General features: G+C 46.6%; 1 protein-coding gene across 1 annotated transcript; it reads right to left on the bottom strand.

Annotated features, from left to right (window-relative positions):
- Nucleotides 1-1848: 1848 nt before the first annotated feature.
- On the bottom strand, nt 1849-21319 carry aspm (assembly factor for spindle microtubules). Its single transcript, XM_053431444.1, has 26 exons — nt 20904-21319; nt 19769-19912; nt 17819-19358; nt 17259-17354; nt 17047-17142; nt 16788-16934; nt 16084-16323; nt 15904-15971; nt 15681-15822; nt 15338-15468; nt 14812-14987; nt 14265-14410; nt 13313-13398; nt 13020-13232; nt 12272-12476; nt 11930-12078; nt 11615-11743; nt 11008-11202; nt 4474-10410; nt 4130-4279; nt 3815-4006; nt 3528-3720; nt 2749-2903; nt 2454-2630; nt 2173-2345; nt 1849-2083 (listed from the first exon to the last, which is right to left on the bottom strand). The coding sequence occupies exons 1-26, from the start codon at nt 21177-21179 to the stop codon at nt 1981-1983; spliced, it is 11259 nt and encodes a 3752-aa protein (XP_053287419.1). The 5' UTR covers nt 21180-21319; the 3' UTR covers nt 1849-1980.
- Nucleotides 21320-21670: the final 351 nt, after the last annotated feature.

Raw genomic sequence — 21670 nt, 5'->3', positions numbered from 1 at the left:
GAGGGGGATAAGTGGCCTTATTTTGGCCTGGGACCTCACAGGTCATGGGGTCCAGAGTGACCAATAGGAGTTGACCCTTGTGGCTTTTCACACCTCTGTGTGAAGTTGAGGAATCCTGGGAGACTGAGTTCCCTGTGCTCTGGCTTGTTCCGGAACAATGGAACATATGGTTTCAGGCTTTTGACTACATATAGGCCGAAGAGGAGGCCTTTGGTTTTACAAAAACCCTGTCCCAACACTAATTAATAACAAATAATGTGAGTATATATATATACATATATATATATATGTATATATATATTCACATTATTTGTATATGTATATTTACATTTGTGTGATATAAACAGTAAAGGATTGTTGCTACACTGAATTTCCGTCAATAAAAAAATCTTAATAGATTTTGACAAGATCCCTTATTGACTTGAGGTTAATGCTCTTCTTCTTTGGTTCATGGGGATAAATGTTGGATCTTAAAATGTCCATGTTTGAAAACACATATAACAGAAACACAACACAACAAAGCAAAATGATTAAAAAAAACACACCAGACACAAACTTACAGGAATCAATAGCTCTGACTGTGTAGTCGCTCACAAACTGATATTACCCCTGATCCTCTGCATCCTGATCTCATGGAGCTACTGCCGTAACAAATCCACCAAACTCTGTTCAAAACTCTTCGTATTTTAATGGCTTCTTTGAAAAGTTCTCCATGTTCACACTCACTTGTACACATGTATTATGAAGGAAAACATCGGTAAACATCTGGTGAAGGGGATCGGTATAAAATCTGTCAGTCTGTTGTTCTGTTCAGAGCCGTGTCGTTTCTCTGGTACAACCAAGGACATCGTTTGATCATCCGTGATCTGCACAATATGGAAAATCAATTATGAATATGATGGGGAGGTGTCGGTTGACACAGAAACAACAGTCACTCGGCGTCATGCTGAGATTTTCTGGCGACTCCGCTCTCTTTCTTTGAACAAAAGCTGCCGCTCTGAGCTTTTCTCTCAGGCAGAACGAGGAGTTGACAACCTGCTCGTTGTCCTGGGTTCGGTTTCAGGTCAAAGACTCAGGTCAAACCAGAATTACAACACAAAGATCAAGGTTTTCATTTGGGTTTCTGTGATTGCTGGTTTTCAGGATGGATTGTGTGTGATGTGGCGTTTGTCAGATTGAATTTTGGTGCAGATTGGAATCAGAGTCAGGAGTTTTCTTTGTCTTTAACATTGAGAAGTCAATGAAAGTGTTGAATAATCCAATCTGACAAGAGAATAATTCATGGATCGTGATGGTGTGTGTAGAGGACTGATATCTATGAGTGTGTGAACCCAATTTGTCTGTTTTATAATTTGATACCATTTAAAAACATATTTGATGACTATACATTTTAAGCCATTTCAGTTTACTAAAATTCTTACTGTCTTAGTACAATTTGACTTAATTTTTTTTTTAATGTTTTGTTTCTATTATTGATTCTTTGCTATGTATTCATCTCTTAATTTGAATGTTTAACTGACATTAAAATAAATGTTACATTTTGTCAATCACATTTAATTTGTTTGAAAGGCGCTCCGCAAATAAAATGGTTAATCGATTGACTGGGTGCAGGTCGCAGGTTTAAGATTGCTGACATGTCTCAAGCTCTCAGTCAGGCTCCACCCCCCACCCCCCACCCCCCCCCCACTGAACAAAAAGCCAAACTCAAGGCTTCAAAATGGCCGCTGACAAACCAATGGACTCAAGCCTGAGGATGATGGAGGGTAAACAATGCATCAATCAGCGTTTGTGGAAATTCCTGATTGACCTGGTTTCCACATCATCAGAAAATCACACAAAGCCGCCACATTTAAGAAACAAATCCATTTTAATATATACATCAACCACATGGAAATGAAACACTAAAAATAAAAACATTAAAGCAATATTTTCTGAAGGAATAAAAAAACGAGATGAATGAAGATGCAACATTTTTTCTATTTACAACACAATGGACAGAGCGTCGGCCACCATGTGAATGGCTCGGAGAGGGTCCGCGATGTCTTTCAGTTTGTCCTTCCTGAGGACCCAGTCCGGTGCAAACCTGAGGAGCAAACACAGGATGGAAGTGAGCATCTCAGACACCAGCAGGGGTCAGTATCAGACACGTTCAGGACACGGGGCGCTACGTACTTGGGTGCAGGTTTGGATTTACGAGGTGTCGCTGGCACAAAGAAGCTCCCGTTGATGGACGCGTTCATCTTCTGTTTGGTAACGGTTCTTTCTGCGTCCATCTTGTGTTTGCGAGCAGTGAGCCGGTAGATACTGCGAATCCTGTCCAGCACTTTGGGCAACTTCATAACCTCCTAGAGAAGAAAAACAACAAAAAGTTGCATTACGTTTAAAAAAAAACTGTAGTTTACCATCATGTTATTTGATTAATTGTGTTAAATTGTGTTATCGTGGCTACGGACCACAGTGCGGCGCTTGTCTAGCAGCAGCAGAGCGAGGAGGAAACAGGCCTTGGTGAAGATGCTGCCGCCCTTTTCTGCCACTTTATCTCCGGCCTTCTCCCGATATCTCTGCAGCAGGTCCAGCAACGTCTCCACGGAGTTCTCCACCGAATACACCGCCTCGATAGTCTTGTGGTACTGAAGGAGTGAAGGAGGGAGGGGCCGAAAGAAAAGGAGAAAAGATATTTGCAACTGAGTCTGAACATCAGGGGAGTCTGAGAGGAAATGAAAAAGAGCAGCTGTGGGTGAGTGGTACCTTGGAGAGGTTGAGGAGGATCTGGATGGAGAAGGTGATCACGTCCATGCAGGGGACGCTGCGGTTGCAGCAGCGGATGAGCGTGAAGATGACGTTGGTGGCTCTGCTCTCCACCAGCCGCTCGCAGCACTCTGGTGACAGCCTGGTGGCGGTTTCTGTCAACACACACACACGTAACACGCATGTTAGCATGTTAGCCTATCCATGAGGCACAAAGTGTCAGCTTCTGCACACTTTAACACTTTAACCCCTTGTAGAATGTCGCGAATTCGCCTCAAACCCCATTCCGGTCTTAATGCCGCCGAGGTGACGATTTTGCCTGATGGTGCAAATACTACACATACCAAGGAAGGTATTGGAAGCACTCTGCCGCCATCTTGTGGTTGGAGTGGAAAATACATACTAGCCACTTGGGACTGTGCAAGTTATTTTGAGTATATTTGAAATACTCTGATAATGGAACAGCAATGATTGTATAGGAACATATGTTGGTTCAAGCAAAAGCAGCATCAATATAATAGTCTACATACCAGACACTGAAGAATTTGTTAAATTAAGGTTATTCCCCATTATGAATAAATGTATATCTATTGTTTATGCTATATTGAAATTAACAATCTGTATGACAGCCAAAAACGCAAATAATAATTTTTTTATCTAATTGGACATTAATTCAGGCAATAAGGGGTTAAAGTAAGACGACACGAGTACTGGTTGTTCTCACAGTTGTAGTAAGATGCTGTAAAGGGCTGAATCAGCAGAAATGTGAAAAGTCTTACCGAGGTTCTTCAGAGCCTCCAGGATGTAGGAGAAGTGTTTGTATCGCAGGAGGTAGTCGAGTGCGGAGGACGTCTTGTTGCACAGTTTGTCCTCCTCCCTGACGGCAGCCGACACTTGGCGCAGGCGGTGTCTCAACTTCACCAGCTTGGCATTGTCCTTCAGTTGGCGGGAGCGGTGTCCTCTCCACAGAGCCTGCAGGCAAAGGCAAATAAATACAATAACTAATTTATCTTGGAACTGATGACACAATCCTCGTCTGTGAAGCCAAACCCTCTGACTGCAGTACCTGAGCTTTGACAATCCCCTGCTCAACCCTCCTGTGGCGCCTGAGGAGGAGGAAGTTCCTGACCGTCTGCTGGATGACGGACGCAGCTCTGTGGCGACGGGCCAACCAGCACCTGACGGCTCGCTGGGCGGTAACCACTTTCCTCCGGTCCTCCAGGTACCGTCTCCTCTGCTGCGTCGCTCTCACCCATCGCTGCAACAACCACCAAGGGAATCATTTTAAACAATACTTCAAAAGATCATCTTATTTGGATTTTAAACGCATTTCTAATCGTTTTCTGTTTTGAACAATGACATTAGGAGCTTTTGTTTTTACCTGTACGGCGACGACACAGTGAATTTGTCTCTTGGCAGACTCCAAAGCCCAGTGAGCTCTCAGGGCTCGTTGGATCTTCATGGCACTGAGATGATGGAAGACCGCCGAAGTAAAACGGAGCCTCCTCTCTGCCATGGCGGCCTCCAGTGCCTGAAACACAACAACACAACGATTGTACCATGTTTATGTTCAGCCAAATCACATTTTAATAAAGTTGTGCTTCCTTCCAGGCAGGTAGTAGAAACATAGTGGAGAATTAAATAAAGAAACATGTATATCGTGATGGATTAACCACTTTACTGTCTAGTTCTATCATACTGTGAACTTAAAATAAAGGCCATTACCTGTCGTCTTGCAATCCAGGCTCTGCCGCGTCTCTGAAGTGTGATGGCAGCTCGCCTCGTTCGGATGTAGTGGTTCCTCTCCTCTTTGCCTCGCTGCACGGCCCGAACCCTGCGCTGAAGTGTCACAGCTGCCTCTCTCTTCCTCTTGAAGAGACGCCTCAGCGTTAAGCCTCTCCAGCACGACTGGAGGATGGTGGCAGCTCGATTTTGACGGCTAATCTTCATCCTGACACGCCAGCCTCTAAGAGCAGCCTGGAGGACAATGGTGGAGTGTTTCTTTTTCAGGAACGTTTCTGTGTCTCTCCTCTGAAGAACACAGGAGCGGTAGTGTCTCTGGATGATGATGGCTGACAGTCTCATGGCCTGGAATTTGACTTCCTCCCTGTGCTTTCTGAACACAGACTGGATGATGGTGGCTGCCTGATGCCGGCGAGCAACTTCCTGTCTGACCTTCTGACCTCTGTAGGCTGCCTGAAGGATGATGGCTGCCCTGCGCAGTTCCAGGTATCGTGTTCTTTGTGCTTTAGCTGAGACCGTTGCCTGATATTTTCGCTGAATGGTGAGAACAGAAGATTTAAACTTCAGATACTTCCTGTGTTCACAGTGGGATCTGTAAGCTCTCTGGATAACACTGGCAGCACAATGTCTTTGTTTGAAGATTCTTCTGGATTTCATTCCACGGAAAGCAGCTTGCAGCTTAATAACAGCTTCTCTGACCTCATGATAATGTTTGACGTCCAGGTCTTTCTGTCTCTGAGCTCTGAACCTCTGCTGTAGCACACAAGCTGCCCAGCGTTGTCTCCTGAAGGCTGACTGCTGTTTGTGTCTCCTGAAGTTAGTCTGTATGACAGTTGCTGCCTTGTGCATCTTGGAGATGCTGCGTCGCACACGATGACCTCTGAAAGCTGCCTGAAGAACAACAGCAGAACGTCTCACTTGCAGGAAGCGCTCTGTGTCTCTCCTCTGAAGGACAAGGGAGCGGTAGTGTCTCTGGATGATGATGGCTGACAGTCGCATGGCCTGGAATTTGACTTCCTCTCTGTGCTTTCTGAACACAGACTGAATCAATGTGGCGGCCTGATGCCAACCAGCAACTTCCTTTCTGATTTGCTGACCTCGGAAAGTTGCCTGAAGAATGATGGCTGCTCTTCGCATGTTTTGGTATTTTTGCATTTCTTCTTTTGCAGCTCGAGTTGCTCGATACCTTCTCTGAACAGCGAGCACAGAGGATTTTAAGCTAAGATACTTCATGTGTTCACAGTTGGATCTGTAAGCTCTCTGGATAACACTGGCAGCCTGATTCCTTTGTTTGATGTTCCTCCTAGATTTCATTCCTCGATATGCAGCCTGTAACACAATGGCAGCTTCTCTGACCTCATGATAATGTTTGACCTCCAGGTCTTTCTGCCTCTGAGCTCTGAACCTCTGCTGTAGGACACAAGCTGCCCAACATTGTCTCCTGAAGGCTGACTGCTGTTTGTGTCTCCTGAAGTTTGTTTGTATGACAGTTGCTGCCTTGTGCATCTTGGAGATGCTGCGTCGCACACGATGACCTCTGAAAGCTGCCTGAAGAACTACAGCAGAACGTCTCACTTGCAGGAAGCGCTCTGTGTCTCTCCTCTGAAGAACAAGGGAGCGGTAGTGTCTCTGGATGATGATGGCTGACAGTCTCATGGCCTGGAATTTGACTTCCTCTCTGTGCTTTCTGAACACAGCCTGAATCAATGTGGCGGCCTGATGCCAACGAGCAACTTCCTGTCTGATTTGCTGACCCCGGAAAGTTGCCTGAAGAATGATGGCTGCTCGTCGCATGTTTTGGTATTTTTGCATTTCTTCTTTTGCTGCTACTGTAGCTCGATACCTTCTCTGAACAGCGAGCACAGAGGTTTTGAAGGTAAGATACTTCCTGTTTTCACAGTGGGATCTGTAAGCTCTCTGGATAACACTGGCAGCACAATGTCTTTGTTTGAAGATTCTTCTGGATTTCATTCCACGGAAAGCAGCTTGCAGCTTAATAACAGCTTCTCTGACCTCATGATAATGTTTGACGTCCAGGTCTTTCTGTCTCTGAGCTCTGAACCTCTGCTGTAGGACACAAGCTGCCCAGCGTTGTCTCCTGAAGGCTGACTGCTGTGTGTGTCTCCTGAAGTTAGTTTGAATGACAGTTGCTGCCTTGTGCATCTTGGAGATGCTGCGTCGCACACGATGACCTCTGAAAGCTGCCTGAAGAACAACAGCAGAACGTCTCACTTGCAGGAAGCGCTCTGTGTCTCTCCTCTGAAGAACAAGGGAGCGGTAGTGTCTCTGGATGATGATGGCTGACAGTCGCATGGCCTGGAATTTGACTTCCTCTCTGTGCTTTCTGAACACAGACTGAATCAATGTGGCGGCCTGATGCCAACCCGCAACTTCCTTTCTGATTTGCTGACCTCGGAAAGTTGCCTGAAGAATGATGGCTGTTCTTCGCATGTTTTGGTATTTTTGCATTTCTTCTTTTGCAGCTCGAGTAGCTCGATACCTTCTCTGAACAGCGAGCACAGAGGATTTTAAGGTAAGATACTTCCTGTGTTCACAGTGGGATCTGTAAGCTCTCTGGATAACACTGGCAGCCTGATTCCTTTGTTTGATTTTCCTCCTACATTTCATTCCTCGATATGCAGCCTGTAACACAATGGCAGCTTCTCTGACCTCATGATAATGTTTGACGTCCAGGTCTTTCTGCCTCTGAGCTCTGAACCTCTGCTGTAGGACACAAGCTGCCCAGCGTTGTCTCCTGAAGGCTGACTGCTGTTTGTGTCTCCTGAAGTTTGTCTGTATGACAGTTGCTGCCTTGTGCATCTTGGAGATGCTGCGTCGCACACGCTGACCTCTGAAAGCTGCCTGAAGAACAACAGCAGAACGTCTCACTTGCAGGAAGCGCTCTGTGTCTCTCCTCTGAAGAACAAGGGAGCGGTAGTGTCTCTGGATGATGATGGCTGACAGTCGCATGGCCTGGAATTTAACTTCCTCCCTGTGCTTTCTGAACACAGACTGAATCAAGGTGGCGGCCTGATGCCAACCAGCAACTTCCTGTCTGACCTTCTGACCTCGGAAAGTTGCCTGAAGAATGATGGCTGCTCGTCGCATATTTTGGTATTTTTGCATTTCTTCTTTTGCTGCTACAGTTGCTCGATACCTTCTCTGAACAGCGAGCACAGAGGATTTTAAGGTAAGATACTTCCTGTGTTCACAGTGGGATCTGTAAGCTCTCTGGATAACACTGGCAGCCTGATGCTTTTGTTTGAAGATTCTTCTGGATTTCATTCCACGTAAAGCAGCTTGCAGCTTAATAACAGCTTCTCTGACCTCATGATAATGTTTGAAGTCCAGGTCTTTCTGCCTCTGAGCTCTGAACCTCTGCTGTAGGACACAAGCTGCCCAGCGTTGTCTCCTGAAGGCTGACTGCTGTGTGTGTCTCCTGAAGTTTGTCTGTATGACAGTTGCTGCCTTGTGCATCTTGGAGATGTTGCGTCGCACACGATGACCTCTGAAAGCTGCCTGAAGAACAACAGCAGAACGTCTCACTTGCAGGAAGCGCTCTGTGTCTCTCCTCTGAAGAACAAGGGAGCGGTAGTGTCTCTGGATGATGATGGCTGACAGTCGCATGGCCTGGAATTTAACTTCCTCTCTGTGCTTTCTGAACACAGACTGAATCAATGTGGCGGCCTGATGCCAACCAGCAACTTCCTGCCTGACCTTTTGACCTCTGTAGGCTGCCTGCAGGACAACAGCGGCTCTGCGCATTTTTTTATATGTTTGCATTTGTTGTTTGGCTGCTACAGTAGCTCGATACCTTTGCTGAACAGCGAGCACAGAGGATTTGAAGGTAAGATACTTCCTGTGTTCACAGTGGGCTCTGTAAGCTCTCTGGATAACACTGGCAGCACAATGACCTTGTTTAATGACTCGTCTGCATTTCATTCCTCTGAAAGCAGCTTGTAAGAGAAGGGCGGCGTTTCTCTTGGCACACAGGTTGTGCATCTCCTGCCTCATGTCTCTATTGGCTCTGTGACGAGCTTGCATTACACTGGCAGCCCAGCGTAGCCTCCTGTAGCAGCGTCTCTGCTGGTACTGTCGGAAGTGAGACTGAATTGTCACGGCTGCTTTGTGCTGGATACGCAGCTGCTTTCTGACCTCATATCCCCTGTAGGCCGCCTGTAGACAAATTGCTGCCCTGCGCTTTGACAGGTAGTCCAGACGGTCTGTTCTCGCCCGGCTCGCTGCTCTGTACCTCTGCTGACAAACCAGAGCTGCCGTCTTCATCGCCTGAAACCGGTTTCTATCTCGAACTGCGAGGAACTTCCTTTGAATGACGGTAGCAGCTCGGTGCATCTCTGCAAGCTGCCTCCGGGCCACGTGACCACGATACGTCGCCTGTATGACCACAGCTGCAGATTTCATTGATCTGTACATGTGGAACTCTCTGTCCCGGAGCCGCTTGGCTCTGTAGCGCTCCTGAATGATGAAGGCAGCGCACTTTGCGGCAAGGTAAGCCATACGCATTCTGTACATCCTGAACTGAGCTTGAATTGCTCTGGCAGCGTGGTGCCTCTTCTTTACTTCTGCTCTGACTCTAAATCCCCGGTAGACAGCTTGAATCTTTACGGCGGCCTGCTTCAGCTGCCTGAACTGCTCTCGCTGTGTCCTGCCGAGCATTAGAGCTCTGAATCGACTCTGAATGATAATTGATGCATTCTGAAGGAGAAGATATCTTTTCCTACATATAAACATCCTAACAGAAAACTGGATGAGTGTCGCTGCCTGGTGCCGTTTCTTCAGCTCCGCCCTGACTCTCACGCCTCTGACTGCAGCTTGAAGAGTGACACAGGCTGCTCGCGTGCGCAGGTACGACTTCCTCATCTCCTTTCCAGCCACATAAGCTCTGTAGTGACGCTGAATGACGACCGCAGCAGCTTTCTTTGACCTGTACTCTGCTCGAGCTTTGTGTCGACGGTAATAAGCCTGTACCACAGCTGCACACCTGTGACGTTTCTCTATCCTCTTCCTGTCGGCTCGGCCTCTCCAGTGAGCTTGTACAACGAGCGCCGCGTTCTTCAGAGCCTTGAAATCTTTCAGTGTCTCACGGGCCAAAACTGAAGCTCTGTATTTCTGCTGCATCACAGCGGCGGCTCTCCTCAGGGCGAAGTAGCGCCTTTGGGCGGCGTACCTCCGGAAAGCTGTCTGGATTACCGCCGCTGCCTTCTGCTGTTTTTTCACAGACGCCCGAGCCGCTGTTCCACGATAAGCTGCCTGTATGGTAACAGCAGCACATCTCATCCTCACAAACGTGTGTCTCTGCACGTCTCTCTGCACAGTGGCCCTGAACCAACACTGAATAACGACGGCGGCACATCTCATCTCTTCCACCTGTTTTCTGACGGCGAGCCCCCTGAAGGCGCTCTGGATGGTGATGGCCGCCCCGTGCTGTAGTTTCAACGTGTTAAAGCAGCGCCTCTGAGCGTGACCTCTGTACTGGGCTTGAATGACTATAGTGCTTCTTTTGATCTCCCTGTATTGACGGAGACTCCTCTGCATTCTGTACCACGACTGAATCCTCACAGCAGCAGTCGTTCTTGTGGCCATTTTCTCCTTGTACCAGTTCTTAAACACAGCTTGTATCACTTTGGCGGCTCCGTTTTCCTTCTCTGTTTTCTGGGCCTTCCATCTCCTGTACCCTCTCTGTAAGGTCACCGCTGCACTTCTCAGGGAGAGATAACTTTCCCGGTCCCTGCGTGCGAGAGCCGTCGCTCGGGAGTGCTTCTGAAGGACTGTTGCCGCCCAGCAGATTCTTCCGTAAGCATCGGCCGCCCTTCTCATTCGCCATTGTGCTTGGACAACAATGGTGTAGTATCTGAGGCGATGGTAAGTCCTCATAGCTGAAAACGTCCTCCACTGAGCCTGTAGGGACAAGATAAGACGCAGCCATTCAAAGAACAATCACACAAGCGGGATTGGTTATGCACCAAGTGTCCTTGCTGAGACAAAATGGACAGACGAATGCGGTCACGGATATTGAGTGGACTACAAATTCAGGACCAACATCAGTGTGTCCTTGGATAAAATTCTTTTAGCGACAGGAACAAAGTTTGAGGCGATATATAAAATGACATTAAGTCAAAATAAACACTTGAGAATGCTGAAAATATATGATTTTATATCCACAGAAGTCCCCCTTCAAAATCTAGTCTCGATATAGGACAGAGTATTAGGGCCATTTAAGGGGAAAATCGGACAATTGGAGGATTAGGTCATAATTATAAAAGAATAAGGTTGTAACACTATAAGCATAAAGTCACAGTTCTTATGAGAAAGTCAAATTTTTCAAAAATGAAGTTGATTTTGAATCCACAAAGAATCACAGGTTCTCCTTGATCCTTACATTTTTCAATATGTTCAATAAGCCCGTAATACTTTGTGTTAAGATACCTGGTCAGGACGTCTAAATAGATTATCGTGTGTGTGTGTGTCTGTGTGTGTATAAAAATGAAAACCTACCTGGATGACAGTTGCTGCTTCGCCCTGCAGAGCCCGGACCTGAGCCTCTCTCTGCAGCCGCAGCCGGTTGCGGGCCGCGTGACCCCTCCACACGGACTGGAGGACGAGGGCGGCTCCATTCTGCCTCACCGCTCTGCGCCTCTGGAGAAAAGTCCTCACAAGCACCTGGATCTTCTCAGCCGCCATGTTTCTTTCCTGTATCACATATATATATATATATATTTAATTTGACGGGCATTTATCACAAAATGACAAACGGTCATTTGAGTTTATCTACAACTTCTGTGATTAGTGGAACATCAGCTGTTACTGAAATTCAACACAAGTTTTCCCCATGTTGTATTTTCTGATCATTCCAAGAAAGCATCATCAATGACGATCACATAAATACTAATATACAATATATACAGTACTTAATCATTAAATAAAAAACATAAAATCGATTATGGACACATTTTTTGTTTTTTAATTTAATTTCAAAAACAGCTGTGGCAGATGTTGCTTAGAAATCAATAACAACCATCTGTCACTTGACTGGAAAGAGAATGTGGACGATAAATGACTTGAACATCAATGAACAGTGTTTGTGACGGAGCAGTGAACCGACCTGGTAGAGCTGCAGATCCTTCTTCAGCCTGTAGTTCCTCCAGGCGCCCTGTATCACCCGAGCGGCTCTGGTCTCGTTCCGCAGGTCGAGCAGACGAGCGCATAAGAAGGTCAGGTAAGACATCACCACCTGGAAATACACACGGGTGAATGAAGGCAGAGCTGTAATATGTGTTTTTACGCTTTATCCCTAAATAGAAAAACGAACATTTGGAAAGATGGATAAATAACATGTTTTACTTTTGACATGAAAACCCTGCTCTGTGCAGTCTGACCCTTTGGTCTGTGTTTGATCCTGCCGGGTGTCCGCTCTCACCTTCTCGCTGGGGATGGTGTTGGACATGTCCGCCGGGTTGATCATGGCGGGGACGCCGCCCAGAAAGGCCACGGCGGTGTTGACCAGTCTGAAGTTGTTCTTCTCATTTTCCAGCAGCTCTTTAAATGCCACCGACGGAGAATCTGGGCCTGTTCACAGAACGACAACCATCACAAGTCATTCTCTACAATTCCACCAGAGCCAGCAGGTATGAAAACAAGTTTAAACACATACAGTTACCTTTATAACAATGATATACCATCATTTAAGGTGTAAAATACCAAGGCTCATTCCTGGACTCAACACAGACATCATATGCACACAGACACAGGACACACATACCGTTCAGGCCCGTCGGCGCCGAGTCAAAGGAGCCGTCGGAGTCGCTGGCTGAGCAGCTGAGCTCCAGGCGGCCCCTGGGTGAGCACTCCACGGTCTGTGTGGTGCTGTGACTGACAGCCTCCTCCGGCAGGAGGCCGGGGTGATAGTGGTGGATGAGGTGGCAGAGGACGCGGCCGTCCGAGAACGCCACACTGAAGTTCTCCACCTGCACAGACACACAGCAGACTTGATTCTCGACACGTCTGAGATTCAGTGAATCGTTGTGGAGTCCAAGGCTGTGTTGGTGTGAACAGAAAAGTGTTGTTTTGCTGTGATCAAGGTTCATAAGTCACATAAACACAGGGAATCTGACAAACTGATTAGATTTCAGTGCTTCCTGACTGAGCAGCAACTGAAGACACAATGGATGGATCAAATCTGGAGGGAAATGGACCGAGCTCATTAACCACGATTAGACAACAGCTAACATGAGACAGAGAGAGAGCGAGAGAGAGCGAGAGAGAGAGCGAGAGAGAGACACAGCGACAGAGAGCACTGACTGAAGAAACTTTGAACAAAGACATAAACCCAAAGGCTCAAAGAGAGAAACAGATCAATAATACATCACATGGAAACCAGTGGACAGATGAACAGTGAAACAACATCCAGCCTCACAAGACAAAATAAAACCAGGACCAGTGTCACAACTTCAAAACGTCAGTATTTCCTTTGGCCTCTGAGCTGGAAATGTAAAACGCCATTAACTCGCCTTCAGTCCGTAGAAGTCACAGACGGCGCGGGTCCAGTCCATCAGCAGGGTGATCTTGGCGCTGCTGTTCTCGTACGGCAGCCTCGTCTTGGCGGGAGTCGGCTGAACGCCCCGATCGGCCCTCAGGGACCGAAGCCTCCGTTTGGTCCTCAGCGTTCTCCGCAGGAAGCCGATCTCGTCCCTCAGCTGCTCCTCGTCCAAAATCACCTCCACCTGAACAGATGGTTTGAGATCAGCTCAGTTCACAGCTCGACAGGAACGACTGGAGTTTACCGAGCAGGTGGGAAACACACGTGAAATGTAAAGATGATCTTCCACAGGAGAGCCAGTGTCTTCTCCCGGTGTCCATCCACCACGTCTCTGGATTCAATGATGGATCCTGAAATAACAGAAACAAACCCCATGAGCTCAGAGCAGTAAACATTATATTCCCATGGTGTGTTTAGAAAGATGAGCGGCATGACAGCTCCAAATAAGCTAGGCTGAATTATCTCAGTTGCCCCCTGGTGGCTGGGTGAAGTACAAGTCCTTGATACGCGATGATGTCTCAAATGCAAGATGGCAGCACCGGTATCCTGGATATTTTGGTTTCATTTTTTCATCCTCGGACAAGAAGTTATTTCCAGCTAGTTCGGACAAAACTGATTAACTTCTCAATTAGCGAAAGAATTGTAAAGAAAATTAATTTTGATTCATCATCGTGGATTATTTATTAATTTCCCGCCCTTGAGCTTTGGAAACTGAGGTAACAGAATAAACTACTATTAAATGAATCAAAACCGAAATAATATTAATTGTCATATAGATTCAGTAGGTAGTTGCAGGCATATATTGTTAGAAAACCATGATTGTGTACAACACATCCATAACTGAATTTTTTAGAGAAGCCTATTTAAAACATTGTGTATGTGAGTATTAAGTTGAGATTTTCTTTCCTGAACTCTGTCAGATTCTTTCACATTCAGCACAAAATCAGCTAAAAGGCAAAACAATCCAGTTTTGTCCTTGAGCGCCTGAACAGCAGCAGCCGAGTTTGATCAAACACTAAAGTTATGCAGTGAAATGTCAGTGCTCGGTGCTGGAGGTGAAGCTTTGGGCGGTGAGATGTTTCTAAATGTCAAAAATCTTGTTCAGGGTTGAAAAACATCGGGTGTCATCTTGTCGAGGGCAGACGCTGCTTCAGGTTCAGCGTCTGCCTCGATTTTTTTTTTTTTTGTCTTTGCTCAGGAGGAAAATAATAATCACCAAGTTCGTCCTTGAGGTCGACGTTTTTGCTTTTGAGCACTTGCAGAGCGACCTCCACGTTGTGGACCTTCTGCAGGCGGCTGATGGCCGGCAGGCGGAGCTTCGCCGACAGACTCCAGTCCTGGACGAGCAGCTCCATCACACGTCTGAAAGGAAACCAGACATCAGAGAAACAGAGTTTAAAAAGAGGATCCATAAGAATCTTTGTTCATGTCTATTTCTGTCCTGTTGTCACTGGGACCCTGTTAACTCTTAGTAGTGTTGATTAATGGTTTTCATGATGATCTTGATCGTTATGTGACAATGACCCTGCTCAGCTGCTTTACAGGCTTTTATCTGCGACTTTACTCCAAAACAATTATGTGTTTAATTTTTTCTACAAAAACAAAGCAGGAGACATAAAGAGACCCTCCAGAAATCAGAAGCCCTGACTCAGCTCCACAGGACTGATCCTACTCAGTCCCGTGGCTGAATCCGACCTCTGCAAACTGCAAACATCCCAACAGGGATCTGAGCATCACATTCAATTTATAAAAGTCTCACTCACACTAGACGGATGCCACATTTCAGGTCCACGGACAGATTCTTCACGGAGTAGTTGAACTCGTCCAGCGGCTTCTGGACGTGGGAGACGGGCAACCCGAGGTATCCGAGGTGCCGGGGGAGGATTCCCTCTCCGCTCAGGAAGTCTCTGGAGAACGCCAGGAGCAGGTCCTTACTCGCCTGAACACAAATAAATTATATATCAATTAGCAAGAAACACACAGATGGGTAGAGATTTATATAAATCATCAATATCTAATGGTGATAGGGACCCTGCTAGTGCAGGGAAACTCATATACATTAAATTATCAATTACTGGTACATCATGGTAATACCCAATAATATAGAAAATATATTTCTGTTAAACCCCAATTATCAATGAGCAGCTTTTTGGGTTAATACTTGTATATAAAATGTATAATCATATAATGGCAACCTGTCTAGTATACACTCCCTTTAGTTGTGTATTAAATGTTTGTTGTTGATATAGGTGTGTGTGTGTGTGTGGGGGGGGGGGAATCATGGCCCACCTTGAACTCTGCGTCCACACAGAACAGACAGGGGTCGTGCTCGATGAGCCGAGACTCTTTGGCCTTGTCCAGGAAACAAACCAGCAGGAGCAGCTTCTTCAGCGTGAAGCGAGACAGCGCCTCCTCGTGGCCTAACGCAGTAAATGTAAGTATGAAGATAAACACAACACAGACAAATTGGTTTTGTTCTTGAATAAATAAATAAATAAATAATATAGAATACAAAAACCAAGTCTGGGAATTTGGATCTTATAAACCAGTTAAACTGTAAATTCAATCTTCTAGTAGTAACACACGAGAGACTTCAGTTCAAACAGCAGAGCGACCGATGCTCTTGAGTTACCGTCTTTGTAGAGGTTAGGCACTTTGGCATGTCTGAACTGCACAGCGATGTCTGGATTCCAGAGCAGCCGCTGGAGGACGAACATGGCCAGACCCAGAGCGTCACTGTTGCTCTCCAGCGAGATCAGCTCCCCGAAGATCGTCTGAGGGCCGACGACAGGTTTAGTGTGGATATCAACTGACTATCGAATGTTAGCTGAGGAAAAGACGGCGGTATCACTTACCTCCAGCCCGATCCGCAGCCACAGCGGATTGTACGAAAGAAGCCAGTCGAGCACTTTTTTGCGTTCACCTGAGAATTTCAACGGAAATGGGAAAATAAAGTTACGTCTCAGATGAATCCGGAGTTCGATAGGAACTTCAAAAATCACAAGAAACCGGACATCAGCAGGTTTCATAATTACCGATGTCCTTCCAAAGATGGCGATCTTTTCGGACGAGCAGCCGCCTGGCCTCCACCTCCACCTCCAGCCTCTGAATGGCCTTCACCATGGCGTCGGAGGTGAACAGCTGGCAGGCGGAGCGACGCAGGCGGTTCAGCTTGCGTCGGGCCGTGTAGGTGCTGAAAGACATCTCCTCCTTGGTGGGAGCTTTGGGCACGCTGAAGTTGTCCCCGTGGCCCATGGCCAGGGACACAGCGCTCACTACACAAACAAAACATGGAGAAGAATTAGGTGCAGGCTTAAAAAACCTCACATGTGCAAACTGGAATGTGAACGCTCTTTTAAAGTTACTTTGTTAACTTGTAACTTTGGTGAGTGGGTTCAATCTCCTGTGAGAAGTGAGGCGCTGACTGAGAGTCGCAGCTTCAACTGTCAGAATCAGCTCCAGCAAGTGGAGGAGTAAAACTGAACAGTAGATCTGTTAAAAAAAAAAACATTCATCTCCTATATTCAGCAGGAAACCTTTAAAATATGAAGAATTCTACCAGAATCCTTGACCAGAAGCCGGGGATCCTGGGTAATATCAAGATGTGTTTCAGGTCAGTGACTGGGACGATGATAATGTAATGAGGTTCTTGAAGAGGTTTCCTCCCGTTTCCTTTTACTAAGTCAAACTTTCCCCAGTGTGAGTGACAGACAGCTGTATGTCTGATCTGATCTGATACCTTTAGCAACTTCAGTGTTGACTTTAAAGTCGTCCGGGGTGAGGACGTAGTTGATCCACCACGTGAATCCCGTCTCCTGCTTCTCAAGCCACCTCTCGTCGAAGAACATGTTCTTGGCAGCAAACGGCATCGGGTGCCTCGGTATGGCTGGAAGAGGAGGGGCAGGTGCAGAGAGGATGAAATATCATTTAAAAAAAAAGATAAAACAAAATGAAGATACCTCTCGCGAAATTAAAGGTCCTGTGCTGCCGTCACATACCTGTGTGCAGCGGCTTGATGAAGTTCAGCTTGGACTGCGCGACGGCAACAACTTTTGCCTTCCTCGCAGATGAAGCACATTTTAGAGACGGTGCAACTGTTAAAAAAAACATAAAAGTTATTCTAGTGGGTGGAAAATGTGCGTCACTGTGAATGAACATCAATCCTCACGTCCACACAGATCAACTCTTATTTGATTTCATCATGTTCTACCTCGTGGGGTGTGTTTGGAGCTCGGCCGCTGGGCCTGGGCAGGAACCACCGGCCGAGTGCTCTTCAGAGACGATGCAGTCGTTGAGCGAGCTGAACCTGAGAGGGGGAAAAGCATCAAGCAAAGATTTGTGGGTTTGTTTTTTTACATTTTTACCAGCTGCCCAGGGAATAAGTCAAGGAGCTTGATGAAAATAAAAATCAGGCACATTTAGGGAACTGATGTTAATGCGTGTGTGAGGGGGACAGTTGCTCTACTGAGACTCTGTCATTGCACCGTTCTTAACGCTGCAGTCTAGTAACGTTGCTGAACTTTAATGCATTAAAAGGCGTTTCAATTATTTCACCCTCACTGATCACAATGTGGTGAAGAAAGAAAATAATACCGGCTAGAAAAGGGATAAATTACTCCCACCAAAAAGGGCATTAAATTAAAAGTATTAACTAATGGAAAAGGGCCAGGCTTTTATATATAAACACTAGAATGACATATAATCAGTATATTAATGACGGCACTGTACTGTTTCAAACATCCAACATGTGTTAACTTCAGGTTCACTCACCTGCTGTTCTCCGCTGTAAAGCACTTCTCTCCTGCACAGATCTTGAAGACTCAGTTTTTGCTGCCACCCATCTGCTCCTCTTGACCAGGTTGGTTTTCACCTCCTCCTCCACCTTCGTATCATTTCTCAGAGACCTCTCACTCTTCCTCTTCTTGCTGTTCAGTGCAATGTGAATGGGAAACGCGTCTTCCAGGGTGAGCGGAGGCACTGAGGTAGCTGAACCCTGCTCATACACGATCAGGTTAGAGGAGAGGTCGTGGCGAAGAGGAGAAGACGAGGCCGTGGGTGACGCAGAGGTGAGAGTGAAAGAAATGGAAGCTGGGGCTGCAGGAGCAAGTGGGGAGGTGAGTGAGAAGGAGAAGCCAGTGGGAGCCATGGATGGAGGGGATGTGATGGGGAAGGTGATGGGTGTGGACGGGCCATAGACGCCTGTGGTCGGGCTGGAAGAGGTGAACTCTGCCACTTGATGCGTGTCATCACACAGGCGGCTGATTCCTGTACTTCCTGTGTCGGGCTCTATAACAGGAAGTTGAGGCGAACTCGTCCCTGAGTTACACTGACTGCTGCTGTCAGACAGCTCCAGTGTTTTCTCCAGGAGCCGTCGCCGTGACTTCTTGATTTTCCTTCCACTGAGAATGTTCTCCTCCACCGGTGCTTTGCTCTTGATCACTGTGGAAGAAGTGAAAGGCACCTTCTTCACCATTCCTTTGTCCTCGGCAGCCTCTGAGGCCACAGCTTCATGCACCACGACCTTGTTGCTGACAAAGAAAGTCAGTCTCGGCTCCTTTGACTCTGCCAGCTCGGGACTGTCCGGTAACACTCTGAGGAGATTCCTGTCAAGTCCCCGGCCGGCACTCCCACTCTTGGATTCCAGTGAATCTGACAGGACACAGCTAGAGCTACTGCCTTGAGGACTGGTGATAGTGAAGCTCAGATCAGAGTCAATGAGGGCCAGTGCGTCTTTCAGAGACAGAGCTGGGGCTCCACTTAACTGGCTGTTCCCATCATCATACTGTCCTGTGGCAGACAGAGGGCTTCCTGTCTGGATACGAGGCATGAGTTTCTTAAACCTCTCTGGAGTCCCAATGGGGGAAATTGTCTGGTTCAGCATCTTGCTAAGATCTTTGTTTTCAGGTTTGACCCGCCAGGCGTCCGGGCTGGAGGACAGGTCCTTCAGCTTTGCGGCTGGGACGAGCAGGCCGACGGGAGAGCTCCTGTGGACGTGATGGACGTTCTCCTGGTCCGACGAGGCCAGAGACTGTGGCATCAGTTTGAGGTTTGAAGCCTTCAGCTCCTCCGAAGTCCGAGAGCGGCGATCGTCGACGGGACTTTGCTTGGTGAGCGACCTCTGTCGCGTGGCTCTGCCCTCGTTGAGGGACACCAGGGGGCCGCGTGGCTTGTCCCGCTTGTACTGCGGCTCTCGGGAAACTTGGAAGGTTTTATTTGCCGACATCTTCAGCGGGGGCTCAGCTCCCTTTCTTCGAGGGGCAGCAACTTTTCCACCCTCCTTTTTGTTTTTGATTGTGTCCCATAAGCTTTTCTGGAACAAACACAGGAAATAAAAGAAACTCAAGGAGTGAAATACTTCTAGGATCCAACTTGCTGCAGAATTAGTCCCTTAGATTAATTTCCCAACTCAGGTGTGAATTTTTAGTGGAGCTCATGGATTTTTTTGTTTTTTCACTTTCTTTAACAATGCAAAAAAAGGGCAAGTTTCAACATTTTGCATGAATTCTCAGAATTATTCATGCACCTTGATGATACACAACAGATCAAATACCTCCCTTACTTTGCGTGCACATTATATGAGTAATATATTGATGTATATTGGACTTTTGTTATGTTGCAATAGATTAAATGTACATTGCGATAATTGCTGATATATTGAATTGCCCAGCCCTTCTTGGCCAGCTCCTCTGTAGCTCTTAAACGCCCTCCTGTCTCACTTACCTTTGTCTTTTTCGGGGCCTCTGCTCTCCCCAGCATCACAGCCTGGTGCTTGAGGACCCCGTTGGCGTTGAAGACGATGAGCTCTCTGATCCCACCTTCCTCTGCTGGAGTCCAGGTTATTGTCAAACTGAACGAGGACTCGGGCTGCAAACACACAAAGCACAAATCAACACCTGGCTCAACTTCAGGCTTTGCCAAAGATGCAGTTGCAGCTTTTTTCAGATGCTATTAAACTTCCCGTGCAGCAGCCTAAAGCCTTGTGGTGGCTTTTGAGACAATAGCACCGAAGTTGTTGAATGATCCACTTACACCTTAAAGGTTTGCTGATTCTGTGGAAACTGTTTAAACAGGCATTCAGGGGATTTGTGTACCAGGCCTGTCTCTCTATGCACTTTACTGAACTCTGCATTTCTCTTTTTAGTGTGTTTTTGTGGCTGTGTTGTTTGTCTTTAAATATGTGGGTAAGAACTTGGTCCTGTGAAGTACTGTGTGACTCTTACTTCTGTACAAATAAACTTTACTTACATACTTAAATAAGCGTTACATTACTTTTTAAATAAAAGACAACAGAAGACATGGGCCTGGGCGAAAAACATCATGTAGCTTCATCTCAGTTACAACAGTAAATAATATCAATATAATAAAGAAATCCCATAACAATGTAAAGAGCAAGATGATGCAACACATCAGTGAACTCTTCCAATACGTTTATATGAATGTTTGGAGTGTGTGACAGTAGAGGATCTCATTCGTGATGAAGAACAATTATCTGTGACCTATAGTTTTGTAAAATGGGACTAGAAGGAGTGTAGTTGTGGTTGTGTTGTATTTCAAAGACGTGTGTCAGAGAGATGTGTTCATAAGCTCATTCATTTCAATCAGTAAAAGACATCAGAGGGATGGAGAACCTCTAACTCATCAGGTTTTTATCTTCAAACGGTTGTTTATATGAATGACAGTAGAGGATTCTCGTTCCAGATTATTATTATTATAATAAAACATGATCTGTGGCCATTGGTTTATATGTAAAATTGGGACTAGAAGGAGTGCAGGTGTGTGTATTAGCTCGTTTATCATTATCAATAGAAGCTAACTGACATGTTGGATCATCCCCCCCTCCTGGTTGGTTCCTCACCTGGATGGTGAAGGTGCTGTGGTCCACGGAGAAGCCTTTGCCCGACGGGATCTTCTCCACCCGGACCTCGGCCTCCACATCCTCCGACGGGTTCTCGAGCCGCAGCACCACCGACCTGGAGGTGCCGAGCTTCAGGGACCCGAACGAGACGAAGGGCGCTTTGGAGAACTGGATCAGACTCAGAACCGGGACGTTGTTCTCCTTGTTGGCTTCGTCCCTCCGCCCCGGGCTGATCTCCAGGAACCCTCTCCGCGCTGCAGTCGACGGTTCCGCCATTTTTTAAACGAGTTAGATTAGCACAGCAGCTAGCTACATGTTAGTTTGTTAGCTTGTTTTTAAAAAGAACGCATGTATCCTGCTCGTCGCGAGAGCTTCCTACTGACACTCAAACGTACAACACGCTTCAGCAACAACAGCGATCCCGTTTGAAATGCGGTCGTGTTGTTGGCGAGCCAATCACAAGCGAGGGACGGTCGCGGGTTGTCCAATGAGCAGAGAGTTTACAGTGAAGGACCAATCGGCTGCTGGCTGCGTGTTTAAACTCCCACTAGCCACGCCCACTTGTTCTGAGATCCATAAAAAAAAATGAAGATGTGCGTCTCGGATGTTTTTTTTTTTTTCTCGAGCACAACTATAAAACAAACGACTCATTTAATCCGCCCACTTATTTTTTGAATCATTTTTCACCAGCGCCGAAAGTGACGAGTGAGAACAGGAAGTAGAACATCACGACTTAAAATTAAATGAAATACTTATAAAATAGCTTG

Source organism: Pleuronectes platessa, chromosome 9, assembly GCF_947347685.1.
Source record: "Pleuronectes platessa chromosome 9, fPlePla1.1, whole genome shotgun sequence".
Classification (NCBI taxonomy): domain Eukaryota; kingdom Metazoa; phylum Chordata; class Actinopteri; order Pleuronectiformes; family Pleuronectidae; genus Pleuronectes; species Pleuronectes platessa.
This window is presented reverse-complemented; position numbering and strand designations above follow the sequence as displayed.

Coding starts and splice junctions, on each gene's coding strand:
- aspm (XM_053431444.1), bottom strand. CDS start 21,179: ATGGCGGAACCGTCGACTGCAGCGCGGAGAGGGTTCCTGGAGATCAGC. Junction 15,469..15,680: donor GCCTAACCTCTACAAAGACG/GTAACTCAAGAG, acceptor TTACTGCGTTAG/GCCACGAGGAGGCGCTGTCT. Junction 14,411..14,811: donor AAATGTGGCATCCGTCTAGT/GTGAGTGAGACT, acceptor GTTTCCTTTCAG/ACGTGTGATGGAGCTGCTCG.